Genomic DNA, 22,524 nt, shown 5'->3' on the forward strand with positions numbered 1-22,524 from the left:
GTATACATATTAGACATAAGCAGACACCACATTAAGAATTTTGATTCACTAATCATTCTTGTGTCTTATTCATTCTATGCCTTATTCAGTTCTATCCAATCTGAAGTTAAGGGTTCCATGATAACTCCTCAAAATGACAATTCAACACACCTTTAAGAGGTGTTATAAATAGTTACATTTGTAACATATTTAACCTAGTTTTTGTTTCATGACTTTTCATAACTTTATAACACTTTTTATAGGTGTGTTGAATTGTCATTTTGATGAGTTATCCGGTCACCGAAGTTCACAAAATACAGAATGTGCCGTATTCCATTCAAAGTCAGCTGAAGTTTTCTGAATATGGCTGGATGCGACGTTTGCCATATCCTGTCCAGGATCAGCAGAAGTTCACAGAATATCACTGAAAAGCATGTGCCATAATCTGTTCAAAAACTGCTGAAGTTCACTGAATATGGCCAAATACAGCATAGTATGCCATATACCATCCAAAGTCAGCTGAAGTTGGCTGCTTATGGTCAAATACAACACGTCCCATATTCCATCCAAAGTCAGCTAAAGTTCACAGAATATGGCCAAATACAGCATAGTGTGCCATACTCTGTCCTAAGTCAACGGAAGTTTGCTGCTTATGGTCAAATACAACACGTCCCATATTCCATCCAAAGTTAGCTGAAGTTCACCGAATATGGCCAAATACAGCATAGTATGCCATATTCCATCCAAAGTCAGCTGAAGTTCGCCGAAGATTGGAGATTGACTGAATAAATTCAATCTCTTAAAATTCCAACTGCTGTATTATTTCATTTAATTAATAATTCACACTAAAATTATTAAAAGTTCTCAGAAGCACAGAGCATAAAATTAACCAGAAAGTGAGAAAGGAATTTCACCCTTGGGGCAAATCCTAATTAAAATTATTATCATAGATAATATTACATATTCTTCGTGTCAACATGAAAATACAATAAAATATATTATAAAATCGCTACTATTTACAAGATACAAGATAGAGGTATCGGTTAAATGATAAAAAGTTTATTTCTTAAGTTAATTGTGTTGTTCTAAGTTATTTGTTCTTTATAATATTCATGAATCTGGTTATTTTCGGGGTTATTATACCATGCTACGATTGCTGTGTTACATTTTTTGTTTACTGAAAAATGGTTTAATGGAATGAAATAAGTAGTCGGAAATGCCGCAGAAAGACAGCATGATCAAGCGGGCCATGTCAAGAATCAGTGTGTATTAATGTGAATGAAGCAAAGAATGGATGCCACTTCATTCTTCCTACATGGCTATAGCCATTTCAAGCAATATTTCAATTCTAAATTGTAGTCATTCACCGGCGCAACACGATATTGAATAGCAAAAGTAAAAGTGTAATAACCCATAAAAAAAACCATTAAAACTTTAGACATTAACCATTCTTTTCGGTAATACAAAAAGGATATGTACTTGTTATGTATTGCACAAAAGCTAGTATATGTAGGTGTAGGTATAGTAAGAGAGAATATAACGACATTGCCCCATACAAAAAGTACTTCTATACATTACTGAGAAGGAGCGAATTCACTTCATTGTTTTGTCATTTGTAAATGCAGTGGCGTAGCTAGGTCATGTGGTACCACCCGGTGTTTAAATGACTACACCCATTTTAAGCAATATTTTGAATGGTGGTTTTTCACTAGGGTGATACTGAGAGTATTTACCACTCTGGTTAGATTCAGTTTACAAAAAAAAAGTGTTAATTCGTGCCTGTAAAGTGATTTGAGGTTTGCAGATGGAAGTTTGGACAAGTCTACAGAATATCTACATATTGATAAATAATTTTTTTATATGATTAATCAATCAATTTGACATTATTTAAAAGTGAGAAATACAGTGAAGTTGTGATATAAAAACTATTTTTAACATTATTGAGGAATATCAACTACATTTTCAGTGTAAAATGTTTATCACTTAATTAATTAGTCAGTGGGAACAATAATTATTCAAACTTATTTTCCAACATACAAAAATTCACATTTTCTTCAACAAAAAAAATGTGCATGTGCTGTAATTGTTTTAATATATGTTTACATACGGCCATTGAAAGACAAAATACGCTGCATATTAGGAAGTAATATTGTTAAAGACACAAATGTTTTTTTTAAAATACATTTTGCAATTTGGTTATGCATTTTGAGCAGTGTAAATTTTTTATTTAAATCTCTTATCCACAGCAAAATCTTTCATTATTAAACATAAACAAATTCACTAAGTCCATCTTTACAAAGATGTCAATTTCATTGAAACATAATTTATTAAAACGACTTATTGACGATGCGTAATAATAAACATGCTTCATCAACAAAATGAATCAAAGTTATTTTTACGTACAGCCAATGTTTTAGAATGAATTATTTAATACAATTAAAATTATACCACAATAAAAAAAGTTTAATTTCTCAGAGCCTGGATTCTACATCACACTAGGGAGAAATTATAATTTTGTGTGACAGAAGGAATAAGGGATGGATTATTTATAAATATCATAACCTCACAAGAATCCCAAAAGCCTGGAGTCAGTCAGACTAACGCAAACACCAATATTGGGAAGAATCGGATGGGGGAAGGAGAACGGTGGTTTCCGACCAGGGTGATACTAAAAGTTTTATTCTGAATAGAGGAGGGTCAGAAGTACCTAGCTAAGTATTAAAATCTGGATACTTAACAAACTTGCCATTTCAAGACAATACTGAAAACCTGGTAAGATTAAAAAATATGACATTATTGATGTTGTAGATATGATTTGAGTTTTTCACGGACAAAAGTTTTATAATAATTTATTTTTGATAAATAGATGTGTAATCGAAGATTGTGTACACTTTCAAGCGTGCAAACTTGGCCACCCTGACAAATCGGCAATTGCCGAGCATTTAATTGAAACCGGTCGATACTTTGGATTTGTTCCTAAAGTCCTGGAAAGACTTAAAACACATAGATCTCGCCTAATTACGGAGGCAATTGAAATTCATAAAAATCATAGACAGAAAAATCTGTGCAAATTTCATGGTGCCAGATTTCAACATTTGAAATGTTTTTCTGCTTCAAACAATAATATGTGTTTATATTTCATAAATCAAAAACGTTAACAATTGTTGGGTAAAATATAATAAGTTAACGGAGTTTAGATTGGATAACCATTGGAATATTTACTATGCAAAAATTTAACACTGAGTTGAATCTTACAGAAAAAACAAAAGGACTGCAAATGTCAAAATACAATCCACAAATCGAATCAAAGATCAATAATTTCTCTATATTACATGTACACTCCGGCAAGGGGCAGTTCTAGACTTTTCATGAACATGTACACTCCGGCAGGGGGCAGTTCTAGACTTTTCGTGAACAAGTACACTCCGGCAGGGGGCAGTTTTAGATTTTTCATGAACATGTACACTCCGACAGGGGGCAGTTTTAGACTTCTCATGAACATGTACACTCCGACAGGGGGCAGTTTTAGACTTCTCATGAACATGTACACTCCGACAGGGGGCAGTTTTAGACTTTTCGTGAACAAGTACCTGGCAGGGGGCAGTTCTAGACTTTTCATGAACATGTACACTCCAGTAGGGAGCAGTTCTAGACTTTTCGTGAACAAGTACACTCCGGCAGGGGGCAGTTCTAGACTTTTCGTGAACAAGTACACTCCGGCAGGGGGCGGTTCTAGACTTTTCGTGAACATTTACACTCTGGAAGGGGCAGTTCTAGTCTTTTTGTGAACTAGATTGGCAAGATTGAAAATACAACATTATTGACATTAGAACCATTCTACCTCACTGAAAAGTCATGGACCAACGGAACAACGTTATACCAAAATCGGTGAACAAACAAAATTACTCCAAATCCCAACATTAATCGTCAATATTACAAAATATTCTCTGGTTATATATTACGCAGATGTTGTTGCTTCCACGGCAAAACCATTTATCAGAATATTAACCTGTCAACTGTGGTGGAACACCGGTGTCCTCAATACTAAAATCATCAGATTTTTTTTTAAGCGATTTAAACTCTTATGTACAAAGGAACTGTATGAAGAATAAGGTCAGAATTGCGCTAAATATTGTTTTTTTTATTTGATGTATTTGTTTGATGTGCTTCGTAATAAATTATCTATGATTTTCAGTGTATCATTTTTTCTCAAGTTCACCTGGAACCTCCCCACAGTCAATAAGTCGACTAAACAAAGCTTAAAAAAACCACACATTATCTTACAATAAAACCATGATTCAGACATACATTACTCAGGCCATACTCTTAATTTACTATCTCCCATGTTTTACATTATTCCCTTGACTCTAACTAACTAACCATCACGCCGTTTGTCCGCAAGGGTATGCAGAGACGACGGATTGCCAAACAACCCGGTCTTGGCACACACTCCTTACATCTCACACATACTCTTCTGTTATTCTGACTCTTGACATGGCCTGACTCAAGTATCTGATTCACTTGATCGTGCCATGTCTTCTACCATTCACATTTGCTATATATATATATAGATTCTCCTTACATTACTTTATTCATTCATTCGCTCTACATGCCCCAAAGATATTAGAAGAACGAGATATGCTATGTTAGCCGCCGGACCGTAGGCGGAGTACTACCTAATTAGGGTACTTTGAATACTATCGGGACGTGTACACACAGAAATCTGTTCTGTGTATTAGTGCGGATACCTTAGCGTAAGCGAAGGTGTGCAGTAGTATTGGTGAACAAAACCGGCGACACTGGGCAAAACAATTCCACACAGTATGAACTGCTCATAGCATATCTCGTTCTTCTAATATCTTTGACATGCCCCAACAATCTAAGCATCCCTTTCTTAATCTTACTCATTACGCTTACATCAGAATTATATTCTTTGTGAATATTCACATTTCTCATGGATTTTTGGTTTTTTACATGGTTTTACCACGCATCAGGAATCATTTAGTCTAAAGTGAGGTACTTCCATTCTGAAATGAGGTGTGAGTTGATCCACCTCAAATGAGGTGAGTTGTGAGTTGATCCATCTCAAATAAGGTGAGTTGTGAGTTGATCCACCTCAAATGGGTGTCAAAGAGCCAAAAAGAAGCTTAAATCTTGTACGGCAAAAGTATATTTTGTCCAGAATATTTTTGTGTTCTGTTTGTGATGTGACACTTGTAATGCACCTTGTATGAGGAACTCAACAGTAGTTCACTAGGATTATCATCAATGGGTATTGGTTAAGTCTCCTGTATCTAGCATTCTACAGCTGCATGTGTCTCCTGAAATGGCAGTTTCCTGTTAATTGTTCTAATAGCTCCTTAAAAACGCGATAATACACTTAATTTTGTTTTTGCACTGGGGATACGTTCCACGGAATACCGTGTACAAAATACATCACAAGTTTGGTAAGATAAGAGATTCTGTTGTATGAAATCAAATACATTATGGTTTAAGGTTATTGCACATATATCGGCTCGGTATCGGTTCGGCATCGCCTCGTTTCACTAGCTTGACCGAGGCGAAGCAAAGCCGTTACGAAACAGATTAGTGTGCGTTGCAGTATGGAGTTTCATACAATTATTAATCTGAACGGCGCCAACTAAAGCAATGCTGATACTATTATTGGGAGGTGGGAAAAATCTAGGATTTTGATAAGAACGGACCAATTACAAAATATACTGCTCATTTTTTTATACTTTTTATAATGTTTTGACATTGATAAACGTGGCAAACATTCTGATACATGATTTTGCCACTGAAGCAACGATATTACATAACCATTTTAGGTGTCTCTCAAGTTACAGTTTCCTGTTTTATCAGCATCTGATGGGGCCCTAGTTGTTGTTCCAAGGGGGTCGCGAGGAGTTGTGGGGAGGCATGGCCCCCTGGGGCAGGAGGTCCAGGAGATACTGTCGCTGCAGTTCAGCCGCGCGTTGGAGCTCCGACATGGAGACTCCACCTTTGGCGGAGGCTGGAAATGAAAATAAGTAGTAATTAAAACAAAGCATATTTGCGGCGATCTTCTTCTTCATCATCACGCAGCCAGCCATCTGGTATTTATTTTTATTTATTGTTCTCAAGTTTCATTTGTAGAACTCCATTTTAATTTAAATTTTTTCTTTTATCTATCTATATTTATTTATTTATAGAATACATGATAATACAATAATACATATAAATAAAAAAGTAAATGTGCGTTAAATCTCCGAAAGATTGTCGTCGATTTACTTTGAAATTTTGAGACAACGTTGCATTCAAATACGCATGTGTTTTTATGCACCTATATTTTATAGATGTCACCTGTGACAGGTAAAAACATGATGTTTTTTTTAAACAGCGCCATCTGTTAGACGTAAAAGCAACACAAGATATTGTTTCTCTATCTGCACAGGCAGACTGAGCTAGTATATTTAATAACATTATTACTCAATCATAAAAACAGTTAATAAAGAAGTTCTGCTGTGTAATTATTATTATGCGTGACAGCTTTTCGCTTTCTGAAGGCATTATCAGACTGCTGTTTTACCTAATTTATGTCTGTTTCACTGCTTATACTGTCTTCCCTTCTATTAAAGATAGATTACAAGAAGCTTCAAGTGTACCTATACCATTTGAATCATAAAGAAAACTCACTCAGTCCTGCGGCTTGCGCCATGGCCAGCTGATACGGGTAGAGCAGAGGAGAGAACTGCATGAGGGCTGCCGGGTTCACTCCACCGGCTGCTGATAGACCTGGAGAGAATAAACAACAACTTAGCACTATATTACCACAATATAATCATCAGAATGACAAAGGTTAACGATTTCTGTAAATTTTTACGCAGAGATTTCTAATCAAAATTCTACTCTTCCACAATCCTGACTGTGACCAGGAGATTGGCCCATGTTTTATCTTATTCCCTTGAAAATATCTTAGTCCCTTTAATAAAGTTCACCAGGGTATCTGCGCGTTAGTTGAATAGACCATTTGTTAAATAGACTTTCTGCACCCTTATTGTTGTGGCGTTGAGAGAATAATCTAGACTAACTTATTAATAGTAAACAGCTCGACCTACTTAGGTACTTGCAAATTACTACCGAAAATTAATCGTAAACAACGCGACCTACCTACGACAATACGTTGCAAGTCGGTCTGGCACATTACGCCAACTAGCTAGAAGGTTCTACCCTATCGCCTATGCGTAATAGCGGCGCCGCCGAAAGTTCCCGAAAGGCCCAGACTGAGCGAGTGTCTCTGTTTTATTCACGATCACCTACCTACTGCTGCCGTCGGCTGTACCGTATAAATAAGCCCGACGCAGCGAGTAGTCAGTATTCAGTCTTCAGACCGTCAGCCAAGTACTACCGCGCTAGGAACCTTGACCTAGATATCGCCCGCATTCCATAGTATTGTGCATAGTAAAGGCGTAGAAATTGTGATTGTAAAAACGATTTGAATTCAACAATAAACGCTGTATCTGAGTTGAACGAGACTTTTATTTGTACACTAAGATAACTACATTGTCATTAATTGATACTGTGTTTGTGCTTCCTCCTGCTTTAACCAATGTTTCAGACAGCATTACAGTGTCTATAATCAAGGCAGATGCGTAGATTGTGGTGAAGTGTGTGTTTATGAAGTGATAACGAGTTGTGGGCGTTAATCGGCATTTAGTGTTTGCGCAGCCGTCGAGTACAGGATACCAAGAACTATTAAGCTTAGCCCCGTAGTATCTATTAATGTTAATCGGGGTTTTGTGCATTTAAATTTTCTCTTTAATTATAATAATAATAACATTTATATAGCGCAGTTTAGTGTCACTTCACTGCAAGTGCGCTTTTAAAAACGGTAATTTAGTATTAGTGGTCAAGTTCTTAAAATTATTCCTACAGTGCGCCTTACTTAATACAGATCAAATAATAAGACTAAATGTACAGTTTATACAAAGTGATGACAAAACAAAGAATAACCATAACAGCAGTACAGGACAAAACAAGAACATTAAAACTAAAACAGGAGGCAACCGAAACCAAACAATAGGGAATTCTCTTCACACCAAAAAATCACTTATTATTAATTATTCACATGTAGAAACACTTCAGACACAAGAATACATAGTTTTTATAATTTTCAAAAATCATTTATTAAAGTTATAATGACTTTAAAAACAGGCGCGAACGAAATATTTCAATGCAGCTAAAAACGCCCGGTGATTGATCAAGCGTTCAAGGGCGAACGATGACGTCACTGTTGACCGGCCCGAGTAGATCCTGCAAACCGATGGCGGCGGCAGCGGCAAAGGTGTGACGTAGCACTTGTGACGTAGCGGTCAAAATGGCGCATGACCGTTTTCAGAGCCGAAATAGCACGCAATTTTTAAAACAACTACAAAAAATTGAAAATGCATTTAAATAAAAATAAAAAAAAGAGGCACATAATAAAATAATTATCTTTATTGAAATAAATTATTTACAAAATGCACGAGAATTCCCTATTACAGGAAGTTTGAAAATATGGCTTATTGTAAAATATTGAAAAGTTAAGATTTATGAATGGTAGGATTTTTTAAATAATTTTGTTTTTAAAGCCCGTTTAAATTCAGCCAAATTCTGGAGATTGGTAAGAGCTGAGGAAAGTCTATTTCTGATGAGCGGGCCTGGTACACGAAAAGAGCGATCATAGTAAACGGCTCGATTTGACCTAGAAAGTTCGATTAGACGATTACTAACATCTAGATCTGCTGACCTTAGAGTAAGCTGTCTATCGCTTAGGTTCTGTCGGACAAATAGTTCCGATGTATAGGCTGGCGCCATTCCTTGCAATGCTTTGAAGGTCATTAAGAAGATCTTTGGTTCTAGTATCGCGATCAGTTTGGACATTGTCAAAAGCAGTTCTGTGTTTGAAGTCAAATGCTAGTATGTTCTTGGCATAAAGTTGCCTAATGTTTAAAACACAGATTCTCCTAAAGATTTCACCCAAATCGCTTGTGATCGGTAGTTTTAAAATAATCTTTATAATTAGTTCCTGAGCTTTACAAATCGGATCAATGGCGACAATGTTTGCTTCTCCCCAGGTTATAATACCATACTCGATTAAGATTGACATAGTGCATAGTAAATTGTTTTTGAGTTGATTTAAGTTAAGAAAGTGGCGAATATGTCTAAGGAATTATATTGATTTTCTAAGTTTGTTTGCTGTCGTGATAAAATGTTCTTTCCAATTTAAATTATCGTCATAAATAATACCCAAGTATTTGTTTTAGTCACCCATTGGACCGTCTCTTTCAGGGAAGAGAATGAATGAGTGAAAGAAGGGTTATACCTCGGAACAGCTGATGCTGCAGAGCCTGCATGGCCGCGTGACTGTGGTGATCTAACCCGCTGGCCGCTAGCTGCGCCATTAGCTGCTGCTGTTGCTGCTGCTGTTGTTGTTGCTGAGAGGAACTCGAGGACTGCTCACGAGACTTGCTGCTGGAGCCACTGCCATGACCTGAAATGGGACGATATGGATAATAAATGCGCCTTTGATAAGTTGCCTAACAATTTACTTAGCTATAAACTTTAATAGCCCAGAGAAGAGCACCAATATGATGATAAATCATTACACATGACATGATTGATCATCATGACGAATTGACTATCACCAGTTTAACCGTGAAGGATTAACCTGGTGAAAGCCAGAGCAGAAAGTCCTCAGAAACACTTGAAGTGTCGGCCGAAAATATTCAGACCTGCGCGAAAATTACCTTGATGAGGTTTGCTCAAATATCAGAATACAAACTGTGATTTTTTTTTGCGACTGTTTTCTGTTTATCAGATAATATATTTTACTATTAAAATATATTTCATATTTATATCGTAAGACGTTTCCCTAGAATAGTTAACTTTACATAAAAAGCAAATCTCCCATTTGGGAGACAACAACTGTCAAAAGAATATATTTATCCAAATATATAAACTTGTTTTATTATATCTATAAATATTCTAGATGAAAAAATAATCCATAGGTGTTTATGAAGAAATAATGACCGTGATACTCCTGAACGCCATTGAATGAAATAATGATTGTGATACTCCTGAACGCCATTGAATGAAATAATGACTGTGATACTCCTGAACGCCATTGAATGAAATAATGATTGTGATACTCCTGATCGCCATTGAATGAAATAATGACTGTGATACTCCTGAACGCCATTGAATGAAATAATGATTGTGATACTCCTGAACGCCATTGAATGAAATAATGACTGTGATACTCCTGAACGCCATTGAATGAAATAATGACTGTGATACTCCTGAACGCCATTGAATGAAATAATGACTGTGATACTCCTGAACGCCATTGAATGAAATAATGACTGTGATACTCCTGAACGCCATTGAATGAAATAATGACTGTGATACTCCTGAACGCCATTGAATGAAATAATGACTGTGATACTCCTGAACGCCATTGAATGAAATAATGACTGTGATACTCCTGAACGCCATTGAATGAAATAATGACTGTGATACTCCTGAACGCCATTGAATGAAATAATGACTGTGATACTCCTGAACGCCATTGAATGAAATAATGACTGTGATACTCCTGAACGCCATTGAATGAAATAATGACTGTGATACTCCTGAACGCCATTGAATGAAATAATGACTGTGATACTCCTGAACGCCATTGAATGAAATAATGACTGTGATACTCCTGAACGCCATTGAATGAAATAATGACTGTGATACTCCTGAACGCCATTGAATGAAATAATGACTGTGATACTCCTGAACGCCATTGAATGAAATAATGACTGTGATACTCCTGAACGCCATTGAATGAAATAATGACTGTGATACTCCTGAACGCCATTGAATGAAATAATGACAAAATAAAAAAAAAACTACAGTGTTATTAACGCAAGCGATTCTGATTTACTCCTCTATGCAGTTTTCAAAATATAAAGGTTAAAATCGTAACTCAAAAAATTCCACCATGGGTGATATTAGACCGGTGACATATCAGTAATTTCAGAGATGGACGTTGGACTCGTTAAAATAGAAAAGTGAATCAGGTATTACCTCTGGACTCCTGGGATCTGCTCATGGAGCTCTCCCTTTCGGTGGGAGAGGCGGAGACATGAGAACTGGAGCCACCGCCACTTCTTCCATTTTGAGCCCTAGAACACAAACATAAAGTTAAAGCAAAAAGAAAATCCAGTAAAGTGAGGTTATGATACGAATCATGGGTAATGAAGTTATAAATACCTAGACATGTCGTGCTGAGAGCTCCTGTGATCATGATTATCATGACTCCGAGAGCTGTGTCTGTAAATAACAAGAAATTATATTATGTTTCTAAAACAAATGAAATTCACTTTACAAAAGACCTTACAAAGAGATGCATTAAAAATAATAATAAACAGTTTACCAAGGTTGTCCACGGGGTTTGCGTGTACGTCTTGCGCCGTGTGAACCAAGCTATTGGATGTTTGGCCATGTCTCTTGGTTCCAACTAGACTTCCCAGGTAACAGAGCCTTATTCCCATTACGTAGCGACACAGATGAAAATGGAAGGTTGGGAAGTATCTGGCTATTCAGATCCAGACTCTTAACACGACTAAAGCCACCTCAAGCAGCTTGCTATGTGATAATATGTAGTACCTTGGGGGCGGCTGATGATGTGAGGGTTTACTCTGCTGAGAGTGTGATGAGGAATTCTGCGACCTGCCCTGGTGGCGGGACAGAACCAGAGACTCTGCAGAGGGGGCTACGGGGGCCAAACTGACCGAGGGGGCACGAACATTCTAACAAACAAACACACAAACCAATATTAACAAAATATATGAGTAATTTAAGGTGAATGGGAATATTTTAAATGTTCGTAGTAACAAAGCTTTACACCAATTTTTGCATGACAGGTTATTCATATATGTAATTACAGTACAATTTTCTCATTCTGACACTCTTGACATCTGGGTAGATAGTTATACAAAACGTCTAAAGACTATTTAATACATCCACAGTTTCAGAAATTTCATCCCGCAGCATCATTCTCATGTCATGCTATGTTGTGCTGGAACATCTGTTCTGCCGTGTGGTATCTTGAGCAAGTAGTGGCGATGACTACGGCTGAAGTTTCCAGGCACGCAGTTACTAATATAAAATATGCAGAAAAAAAAAATTCTTATGTTGTGGGTAGTATTAGAGATTCTGGATACAGAACGCTTCATCTTCACGTGATGTGAAAATACGGTAACCTATCTTTTTTCTGATTTGAAAATTTAAAAACAATCGTTACCTGCATATAGAGTGGTGGTGGGGGTGCCTCCAATGGCTGCTTGCGCAAATAACAAATAATAATCACAAAATTATTTACTTTTTAGATAGTATTTAGTGTGAATGTTAATATAGAAAACAAAATAAATAGGTACTAACCGGTGTAGCCTGCTTGATGGTGACCTGTGGGGTGGGTTCCACCACAGCAGGGGTGGGGGAGGGGGAATTCACCTATAAAAATAAGAGATTAAATTAATAACACAATATACAGTCTAATTAACCTCTCAGACAAAGACATTTATTTACTATGTGTTCCTTTGAGAACTGTCAAAACGTGATAATTTTTGTGTTAATTACGAGTTTTGCTAAAAGCTTCATAACTCACGTTTTGGGAAACGTAGCCTCATTCTAAAAAATGTTTTGGAAAGATTATGAAATCCACTATCGCATTGTGTTGTTATACGTAAATATTTGCGTTTCTAAATATACATTTTATGAAAACGTCAAAAATATGTATGAATCGCTTACCATTATTTCAAAGCCGTCAAAAATGTACTTTTTTCTGAGTATCATAAAGAAATAACACTTTATATATTGAAGAAATATAATTAAAAACTATTAGTCACCTCAAAATATTAACCGTCCAAACAAAAATATTTTTAATAAATTATTTAGAAACGCAATAAATTATGAACGAACAAGATGACAGATTCAATCGGCTTAGATAATGCACTTCTACGTTCCATAGATATCCTTGAATACAGACGCGTAGCGTTATTCATTATCGATACTCTGTTTTTTAAATCATGGCAATCCGTATACTAGTGATGGAAATAAATCGATTTTTGTAAAATCTCGCGCATTTACGTGAAAAGACGTTCTAATGTCTTGACCGCTATTATCATATTTACGTCTTTTGACGTTCTAATGTTCTGAGTGGTTAAGACATTTTAAGATTCAATTATCAGGTTTCGGTAATTTTCAGGTTTCGGTAGTAAGTAAAATTTCAACAGAAATTTCATGAATCAAAAAGAGTGAAAATCGAAATTCAATATCCATCAGAAACTGCAGGACAAAAAGGTTACATAAAACTTTAACGAAATTCCTAAATTATTTAATAGTATAGGAGGTTTGATAGAGCAGATTAATTATAGACAGCAAACTGATTTTTTAACAAATCTGCCATTGAACTTTATTATAGTAGAACTTATATTATTCTAAATCCAAGGGACCTCAAAAACCAAATATCTAATTTACAAATTCTCGTGTAATTTCAAATTTTGATTTTTTTTTTAAATTTACAGTAAAGTCAACTTTCGCAGCCAACCTGTCAAATTCTGGTAGGTATTCAAAGAAAAATCACAAGGAAATGATTTATTATTTATTTACATGGAAAATCGAATTTTCGCAGCCGATTGATTAGCTTCTCGGTAGGCACTTCAAATTCAGATAATCCAAGTAAGTTAGTACAAAAACTATATATTCACCCATGCAAACTGAAATTTCACAACCGATTACGGCCTATCAGATTGAGATTTACGAAATAATAATTAGAATGATGTACAACTGCGCAAATTTAAACTTTATAGCTTTTTACAGATATGGCCAGCCTTTACAAAATAATATTATTTATTTTTGCTCAAATCCAAATTCTTTTAATTTTCCTTTGAATAAAATAAATTTCAAATAACAATCTGTTTTAATTGTATAAAAAAATAAATTCAGGGCCTTTTTTTGGCTAAAATTTCAAATTTCTGAATAATCACCTGCGCCAGACGCTGCTCAATCTCCTGCTCCTGCTGCAGGGCCTTGACGAAGGCAGTTTTGAGGCGGTTGGTGTGCTCCGCCTTGAGGGCCTTCTTCACGTTGGAAGTCACGCACTGCTCACAAACCACGCGGCCTTCTTTTCCTGCAATTGTTACAAAATAACTCAGATAGATTTAATACATACAGCAGACAAGTATATTGACAACCTCGTAAGTGATCAGTGCTAAAAATACAGACAGTAGAACCTTGTTAATTCGAAATCCAGCGGACATCAAAAATCAAATTTCGAATTAACGAATTCCCACGTAATTCGAAATTTTATGGACAAAAAAAAAAAAACACGGCGAAAATCGAGTTCCTCGGCCGCCCCTCCAAATTCGGGTGGTATCTTTGGAGTAAACTCGTATTAATACCAAGTATTCCAGTTTAAATCGAATTTTTGCAGCCGATTTCCGTCGCGATCGGCCCTTCAAGTTCATTTATTCTAAGCAAATTCATAAAAATACCACACATTTCGGCGTAAATCAAATTTCGCGGCCGATTTCCGTCGCGGCCGACCCTTTAAATTCAGATATTTTGAGTAAATTTCGTAAAAATACGTCATATTTCCGTGTAAATCGAAATTTTTGCGGTTTTTCCGATTTCCGTAGCGCCGGAGGATCTTTTAACTCAGATATTCGAAGTAAATTTAGTAAAAATACGATATATTTCCGCGTAAATTGAAATTACGGAGCTGATTTCCATCGCGCCGGATTTTTGAAATTCAGATATTTGAAATAAACTCGTAAAAATGCGATATATTTACGCGTAAATCGAAATTTCGCAGCCGATTTCCGTGGTGGCCGACCCTTTAAATTCAGATATTTATAATAAATTCATAAAAATACTATATATTTCCACGTAAATCAAACTTTCTCGGCAGATTTTCGTCTAGGCCGGTCGTTTAAATTCAGATATTTGAAGTATATTCGTAAAAATATGTCGTATTTCAGCGTAAATTGAAATTTAGCGTTCGAATTCCGTCGCAGCCGACCCTTTGAATTCAGATATTTGGTGTAAATTCATAAAACTACGGTATATTTCCGTGTAAAACGAATTTTCTCGGCCCTTCAAACTCGGATATTCAGAATAAATTGGAAAAAATAAGACATTCCAGTGTAAATCGATTTCGATTCACAAAATAATAATACTAATTAGGGCGATGTATAAACACGTAAAAATACACTTTTCCGCATTTTACCGTCATGGCTGTCTTTTAGATTCAGATTTACGAAATTTTAAGATTTATTTTCGCAAAAATCGCAGTTTTTCGAATTACACAAACAAATTTTCGTGTGCGGACAAAAATAAATTTCGAATTACGAATTAACGAATTTCGAATTTAAAAAAAAAATTTTGTGTTATTTTTTTGGCAAAAATTTCGAATTACACGTTTTTTCGCGATTATAAATCAATTAACTAATTAAGTTATGGATTTGCTAATAACTAATAACTCACTCACTTTTAAAAAATGCCCCTAGCCTAATAAAATAAATTTTATTCACTTGGCAAAGAAATAATGAACCTTAATGTTATTCTAGCTTGATATTTCTTCACTTGCAAACATTGATTTTTTTGTCTGTAAAAAATAATGTTGAGGTTTCAGTTTAATAATTTTTCACTTTCGAAAGCGATAATTCGGTAATTATTTACTAGAAAGTCCCATAGTATGACCTATTTTTATTATAAAGAATGCTTATTTAGCTGGAAAAAATAATAAAACTCAAGAACATTTGTGATTTTTATAAATATAGAAACACATTATGTTGGAAGACGGTAGAATTTACATGATAATAATAATATAGAGATGGTCGATACTTCTGTCCTGGTGACTTTGCTGTCACTGGAACAGTCAATATTATTTTCCTGATGAACCGGTTTCTGGAGTTTATTTGAGGAGCCGGATACAAAGGTAAGAGGATAAAGAATCGGTTTCATGTTGACCTCCGGTAACTGGCCAAGCAGTGACAGCCCATTTCAGGTATTTTGATGTTTGCACGTTCATGTTCAGGTTCATTGTTCACTCACCGGTGATATTGTGGAAGGTAGCGTTGGTGGACTGCCCCTTCCTGGTGGGCGGCTTCTCCCACTTCCAGACAGGGGTGAAGTCGGTGCCGCACTGCGCACAACTGAAGGGGGCTCCAACCCCGGCCGCCCTGGAATTGTTAGACCTTCAGAGCATTAGTTCACCGCAACACAATTACACATCACACTGATACAATACCAAAGAAGAACTAATACAATTACAGTGTGGTATAGGACCTAGCCTAACTTCATTCTAGTATATCTGATTGATAGATACATTCTTTGTGGACAAGAACAGGATGTTGACATTTAGGCCAATCCCTCATGGGTCAGCTCAGTATCGGAATTTTCAATAGCGGTCATAATGGCGTAGCCGGAAAGACATCAATGAAACATCCCGTTGAGTGATTACATGGTGGTGACTTTTACACTTATAAGAATTTGACAAAACGGGAGAAATTATAATCATATAGTTGCAGCAAATCCTCACAAGCTAATCAAGTCGCAGACCACTCGTCTGCATTCAGACACAAGAAATTGAATGCTATTACTGGCAGGCTGTCAAGATAAAGCTTTTGGGGAAATGTCAGGAGTCCAGTAAAGGTATAGATGTGTCCTCACTTGTCCTTGATGGTGAGGAAGTCCACAACATGCTCCAGGCCCACCAGGTAAACAAAGTCCGTGTTGCTTGGATTGGGAATGAAGTTCATCTCTGGCGGCGGGGGTTTGGGGGGAGGGATCTAAAAACAATTATTATTAGATAAAAACAATTATCACAGAATATCATTTCGACATCTTAGCTACCCATTTTGATGGAAATTTAACAAGTAGGTACAAATTATAGTCCTTGTGTTGGCTGCCAGCAATGTGAAATTTGTTGTAAGATGACAACAGTGCAGAAAATAATTTCAGTCAATGAGTAAGTACTAACAGCCAGATTGGATACAGTGACTGAGATTGATGTTGCCAACGAGTTTACAAAATGTCGGCAATATGTGCCTGCGCACGTATCTCGGCAAATATATATGGCGGTTGTCGCCAAGATATTTGAAAATTGTATCTCCATGGGCGAAGGACTTGAAGGGTTGATTATGTTGTACAATTAAATTATGAGTAATAAATTACCTGCAACAACGTTTTCTCCAGCTGTTTCCTCAAGGCCAGTTTGGCGGCCGCCTGTCTCTGAGCTGGCGTTTGACTATCCTCCTCGCGGCGAGAAGAGTTCTAGAAGACAATAGACACATCCAATAGCCATTAATACCACCTTCAAGAAAGACAACAACGGTCTACTACAACATTCATTACATCAAGTTATTCTACTTGAAAAGAGTTGGTACAAAGTTTTGTTTTAGGTTAATAAGACCTATTGCTGGGGAAATGTAGGATACGGTGGAGCATTCTACTATCATAAAAGCTAAAACATAAATATGTAATAGACATTAGCCAGAATAAATTTTAGAATTTCAAAATCCTATGTTTAATTACTGACCCAAAAACATATGAGAAAAATCATCAAATTTTATTGACCTGCGATGATATCTTCAGGTGTTACGGTTAACGTAAAATTTACAAAAAAAAATACTTAAAAAAATTATTTTTAAAAAGTCACACAAGAAAACATTTGTCGTGTCCTGTGTTTGGTGAACCAAAATAGTTTAAATACAACATGTTACCAACTTATTGTGATGTTACAAAGTACCATTTGTGGGTTCGGAACGATTTATTATTCGTGAATAATGTCAAAAGGGCATTTTTTAGTAAATAATTGTGGCATCACAAGACAAGCTTATTTGGTGTCCACAACATCAAGCAAACACCTGCTGTTCATCAAACCTGAGATGCCTGGTCCCTAAAACTAGAACCACATTCGCTCAACGACAATTCTGGTTCATCGCTCCTCAAATATACAATGCATTGAACACCGACATAAAGTCAAATAATTCTATATCTCTTTTATTATCCGTGTTCAACATTGGCTATTTGAAAGGGGACGAGCTTTCTTTAAAAAATACATGAGTTCCTAACACTGTTTAAAAAATAAAAATTTTACTCTATCATTTGTTTTTTTATTTTTTATTTCGCTAAATTCAAATGAGACAATGTGACCATAAATGGGTACATTTCTTGATAAATACGTACATACCACGATTAACCTGTGTTAATGAAAAGAAATAATTTGGCATAATTTTGTTTGTATTTTAATCTTAATTTTAATATTTTCTTTAAAATATCTTTTTATCAATCAGTTTAATATTTCTTATTATTTCTAATATGTTTTCCCTTGTGTTTTATTATTTGTTCTACAATGTCAATATATATTTTTTTATTCTTATATAAATCATGTACGACTACCATAATACGGGCATGAGCCTAGTATGGTAGTTGAGAAATTCACCAAAATTGTAATCTTATAAAATTAAAAAAAATCAATAAATTGATGTGCGGGAGTGATTTTTAATTTCATAAGCTTCACATTTAAGAAAATTTGCAAATGTTTGTTTTAACGGAAGTCACTAGAAAGAGTTGCTAAAGCAAAAGCAATAGTCCAACATGTGCCACCATAATTAATAATAAAAGTAACTTGAATTGCCCTGGCGCAAGAGGAGCTCTAGTGACATGTAAAAAAAAATGTTTTTTTGTAAATTAACCGCGCCTCCTACAGATGTCATCGCAGGTCTTAAATTTTTTTCTCATATAGTATGTATGGGGTCAATGATTAATAATACATATAGGGATTTTGAAATTCCAAAAATAACCAAATTCACTCCACACTATATAACAGACATGCCAGGTAATCCAACAAGGATCTTGCAGAAATTCCTTTAGAAGGCGAGAGTCATACCTTGCTAATTGACTTATCGTATCGTCTAATTTGTCTAGTAAATTTTATCATCCAATACGATGACCAACATTGGGTTAACTAATAAAATGTCAATTTGATGCCACCAACTCGCCTTGAATAAACCTTCCATGCCAGTATAGTCAATTGATTTGCATGTTTATAATTATTTCAATATCTCTGTAAATATACTAAAAACAACAGATTACCGATTACACTATAAGTTTCCGGATACTGTGTACACAAAAAATAAATAAAGGTGAAAAGGAAGTATTTAACCCCTAAGGCCTCTGGCATAATATTCTGTCAGAAGGTTAGAGAACTTCCGCTTTGCAATAAAATCCAAACAAATTGAATATTTCTGAACGTATCCATAAACTAAAAACTGTTTTCGAAAGATTGTTGTTGATCAAATACGCTTTGAAATTTTATTATTAGAAATAAACATATCATTTATAAAACACTAAAATTTTGAATGCATTCATAAAAAAAGGCTCACCTTTCGCTTTTTGTAACTAAAATTAATGATAACGAAAAATATATAAAAATACATGCACTTGATAAATTTATTTCAAATGTATTTGTCATCTCATTTTTTTTGTCGTTTAATATATTATTATTAAAAAAACACAAAGATTCTTGGGACGGGTTGTTTCACAGAATTTGAACAATTCATCAACTTATGTGAAAGTCCTATTCAAGTTCTATTATCACATCATTATGGGCCAGTTGCTTCACAGAAATTAAATAATAACAGAACTTGAAAAGAACTTTTACAGAATTTGAAAATTAGTGGTGAAATTGAATTGAATTGAAATGAATTGAAATGAAATTGAATTGAAATGAATTGTTCAAATTCTATGAAACAATCCATCCTTAATATTTTTCAAATTGCGGTCAGAACCTTTGGCGTCATAAAGGTGCGCAATTTAATTATTTTGCGGTTATCTATCAGATTGTTGTAATCCAATGGGTCAGGTTCAAATGTTAGAATGCAAGAAATAACGATCGTTAGGTTCGGTATCAACTTTTGTTTGATTGAAAAGAGATTATAACAGGGAACTTCAGCATTACAAAGTATTTGGAAAATGTCAATGGTCGGTCGAAAGGGTATGACTGATGTAAGAAAAATATGCATATATTTTTTTAAATTCCTGTTCACTAGGTCCACGTTGTGTGGCTTTACCTCACCTGTTCGGAGCAGTGGGCGGGAGAAATGCTCACGGCGGCTGTGGCGCCACCGTCCGCCAGCTGCGTCCAAACAGACATCAACATTGCATCATAGACAACGCCAAATTGTAGATACACAAGTCTTATTGCAATGCAGATACTTTTCATTCGTACTATTTTAGTGTGGCAGTTTTGAACAAGAAAATTAACCCTTAAAATGTGATTTTATAGAAAACTAGCTGTACCCCGCCACGCGTTGCCGTGACTCAGTTTGTCTGTACAGATAGAAAAACAATAACCAATAGCGCAAGTTGCTTTTACTTCCAACAGATGGCGCTGTTTTCAAAAAAGCATGTTTTTAACTGTCACAGGTGACATCTATATAATATAGGTATATAAAAACATACGCGTATTCTTATGGAACATTGTGTCAAAATTTCAAAGCAATCGGTAAAGAAATTTCGAAGATTTATGATTTTGAACAAACGAACATTTATATTTTTATTTATATAGATATAATACAAATTTATAGAAAATGATGCAAATAATCTTCAAAAATATGAAATTATTTGACAGAGAAAAAAACAAATTTTATATTAATTTCAAACTGATGTTAGCTAAAGCACAAGGTCTGTAGTAGGTACTAGCAAAAAATGAGTGCGTACCCATCAGTACTTGTAACAAGTATGATTGGCCTTAATTTTGTAAAATGTCCTATTTCAAAATTATGCACTAATGCACTCTAGTTTCAAAAACAATTCAATTTATTAAGAAATTATGTTTTTATTTGAAGAAAATAAAAATATAGACCCATCAATATGGTGTCAAAATTACTTCTTGTACAGCAAAAATTTCCATGCCTCATGATGGAATTGACATTGAAAGCTGAAAATAGTACCTAGTGATGCCCAGAACATCTTTGACTGTAAAAACTCTGAACATTTCATGATGACAGAGCTCGCGAGTTTTGCTGCTTCATATAATCAGATATATTTTTAAGATAAAATGTTATCCTATAGCAATGATTAAGTTAAGCCACTGAACTGAATAAGATGAAGTTACCTTATTGACGTGGCTAGGTGGTACAGTGGTCGGCGTGATGGTGACCGAGGGAGTAATGGACACAGTTGGAGACGGGAGGTCCCCACTCCTGCCACTGTGACCCGATCCTTGAGAGTTCTGGAAGCAAAATAAATATAAAACTATTACAATATTCAAAGAAAAAATTTAAAATTTATTATTTTAGTTGAGTATTTAGTTGAGATAATAATAATCACTCGAGTGATGGCCACACAAATTATTAAAGTATTGGAAAAAACTTTAAATATTATTAAAATATGTATTGGAAAAAAAAAACACACCAAAAATTTTCAAAAAACTCCACCAAATTATTATTATCAAGCATCAATACTGTTCTATCACTGCCAGTTTTAATTCAGGTCTGAAAGAGTTGTGTATTTGTCATGTCATATTTTTAGATCAATTTATTCTCTTACATCACAAATCTCAAGCCCATCGATTTCCCTCTTAACTATCATTTACTGTGTGATTTTCTTATAAACTTCTGCATCATCTGGGAAAATAAGAAATTTTTAAAGTAACTGCTTGTATTATTTGTATATCTTCATAAGGAATTAAAGTAACTGCTTGTATTGTTTGTATATCTTCATAAGGAATTAAAGTAACTGCTTGTATTTTTTATGTATCTTCATAAGGAATTGTAACTGTTTGAATTGTTTATCTATCTTCATAAGGAATTAAAGCAGTCTAGATTTGATCCTTGAGGAATTCCTGGTTTATACTTCTAAGAACCACTGTTATTTGAAACTAGCTGTGCCCTGCCACAAGTTGCTGTGCCTCGGTGTGTCTGTGCAGATAGAGAAACAATAGCGTGTGTTGCTTTTATGTCCAACAGATTGATTTGGTTTAAAAAACAACATGTTTTTCCAACAAATAGCGCTATTTATAAAAAACTTGTTTTAAAGCCTACATGTGACATATATAATATAGGCATATAAAAACACACGCGGATTCGCATGCAACGTTGTATCAAAATTCCAAAGCAATCGGCGAAGAACTTTTGGAGATTTGAGATATTGAACAAACGAACATTTAAAATTTTATTTATATTGAAGATTAACTGTCCTGTAGAAATTAGTTGTTATTATTGTTGAATTAATGGTATGTATGACATTTATTTCCAACGTCTGCAAAATCATTTTTTCCTAATTCCAAATATTATGTGTAGTAAAATCAGCACATTTTCACATTTAAAGTTTTCCTAGGTAAGATGTTTTTTCCAATTCCAATTATAAGAGAGTTTCACTGACGACTCCTAGTTATTTTTTTTTTTTTTTTTAAAAAGAAAGACAAACATTCCCGGGTTACGAATAACCCAACAATGTTTGAAAATC

The 22,524-nt window shown here is 35.0% G+C and overlaps 1 protein-coding gene across 6 annotated transcripts in view; it reads right to left on the bottom strand.

Moving 5' to 3' along the window:
- Nucleotides 1–5,842: 5,842 nt before the first annotated feature.
- The window catches only part of simj (transcriptional repressor p66-beta simjang), a 32,928-nt gene continuing 16,246 nt past the window's right edge, over nt 5,843–22,524 (bottom strand). For 5 of the 6 annotated variants that reach the window (XM_089646568.1, XM_089646567.1, XM_089646564.1 and 2 more), the window contains 12 exons: nt 21,173–21,289; nt 17,227–17,325; nt 16,723–16,841; nt 16,105–16,247; nt 14,037–14,179; nt 12,430–12,501; nt 11,656–11,798; nt 11,260–11,319; nt 11,074–11,171; nt 9,323–9,490; nt 6,655–6,753; nt 5,843–5,992 (listed from right to left, as the gene is read on the bottom strand). In XM_089646568.1, coding sequence (XP_089502694.1) covers nt 5,856–5,992; nt 6,655–6,753; nt 9,323–9,490; nt 11,074–11,171; nt 11,260–11,319; nt 11,656–11,798; nt 12,430–12,501; nt 14,037–14,179; nt 16,105–16,247; nt 16,723–16,841; nt 17,227–17,325; nt 21,173–21,289 — 1,398 coding nt within the window. In that variant the 3' untranslated portion in view covers nt 5,843–5,855. The remainder of the gene's footprint in view (nt 5,993–6,654; nt 6,754–9,322; nt 9,491–11,073; nt 11,172–11,259; nt 11,320–11,655; nt 11,799–12,429; nt 12,502–14,036; nt 14,180–16,104; nt 16,248–16,722; nt 16,842–17,226; nt 17,326–21,172; nt 21,290–22,524) is intronic. The other variant, XM_089646566.1, reaches the window with a different exon arrangement.

The sequence above is a fragment of the Hesperophylax consimilis genome, chromosome 24, assembly GCF_061612785.1.
Source record: "Hesperophylax consimilis isolate HC1 chromosome 24, BYU_Hcon_1.0, whole genome shotgun sequence".
Lineage (NCBI taxonomy): Eukaryota > Metazoa > Arthropoda > Insecta > Trichoptera > Limnephilidae > Hesperophylax > Hesperophylax consimilis.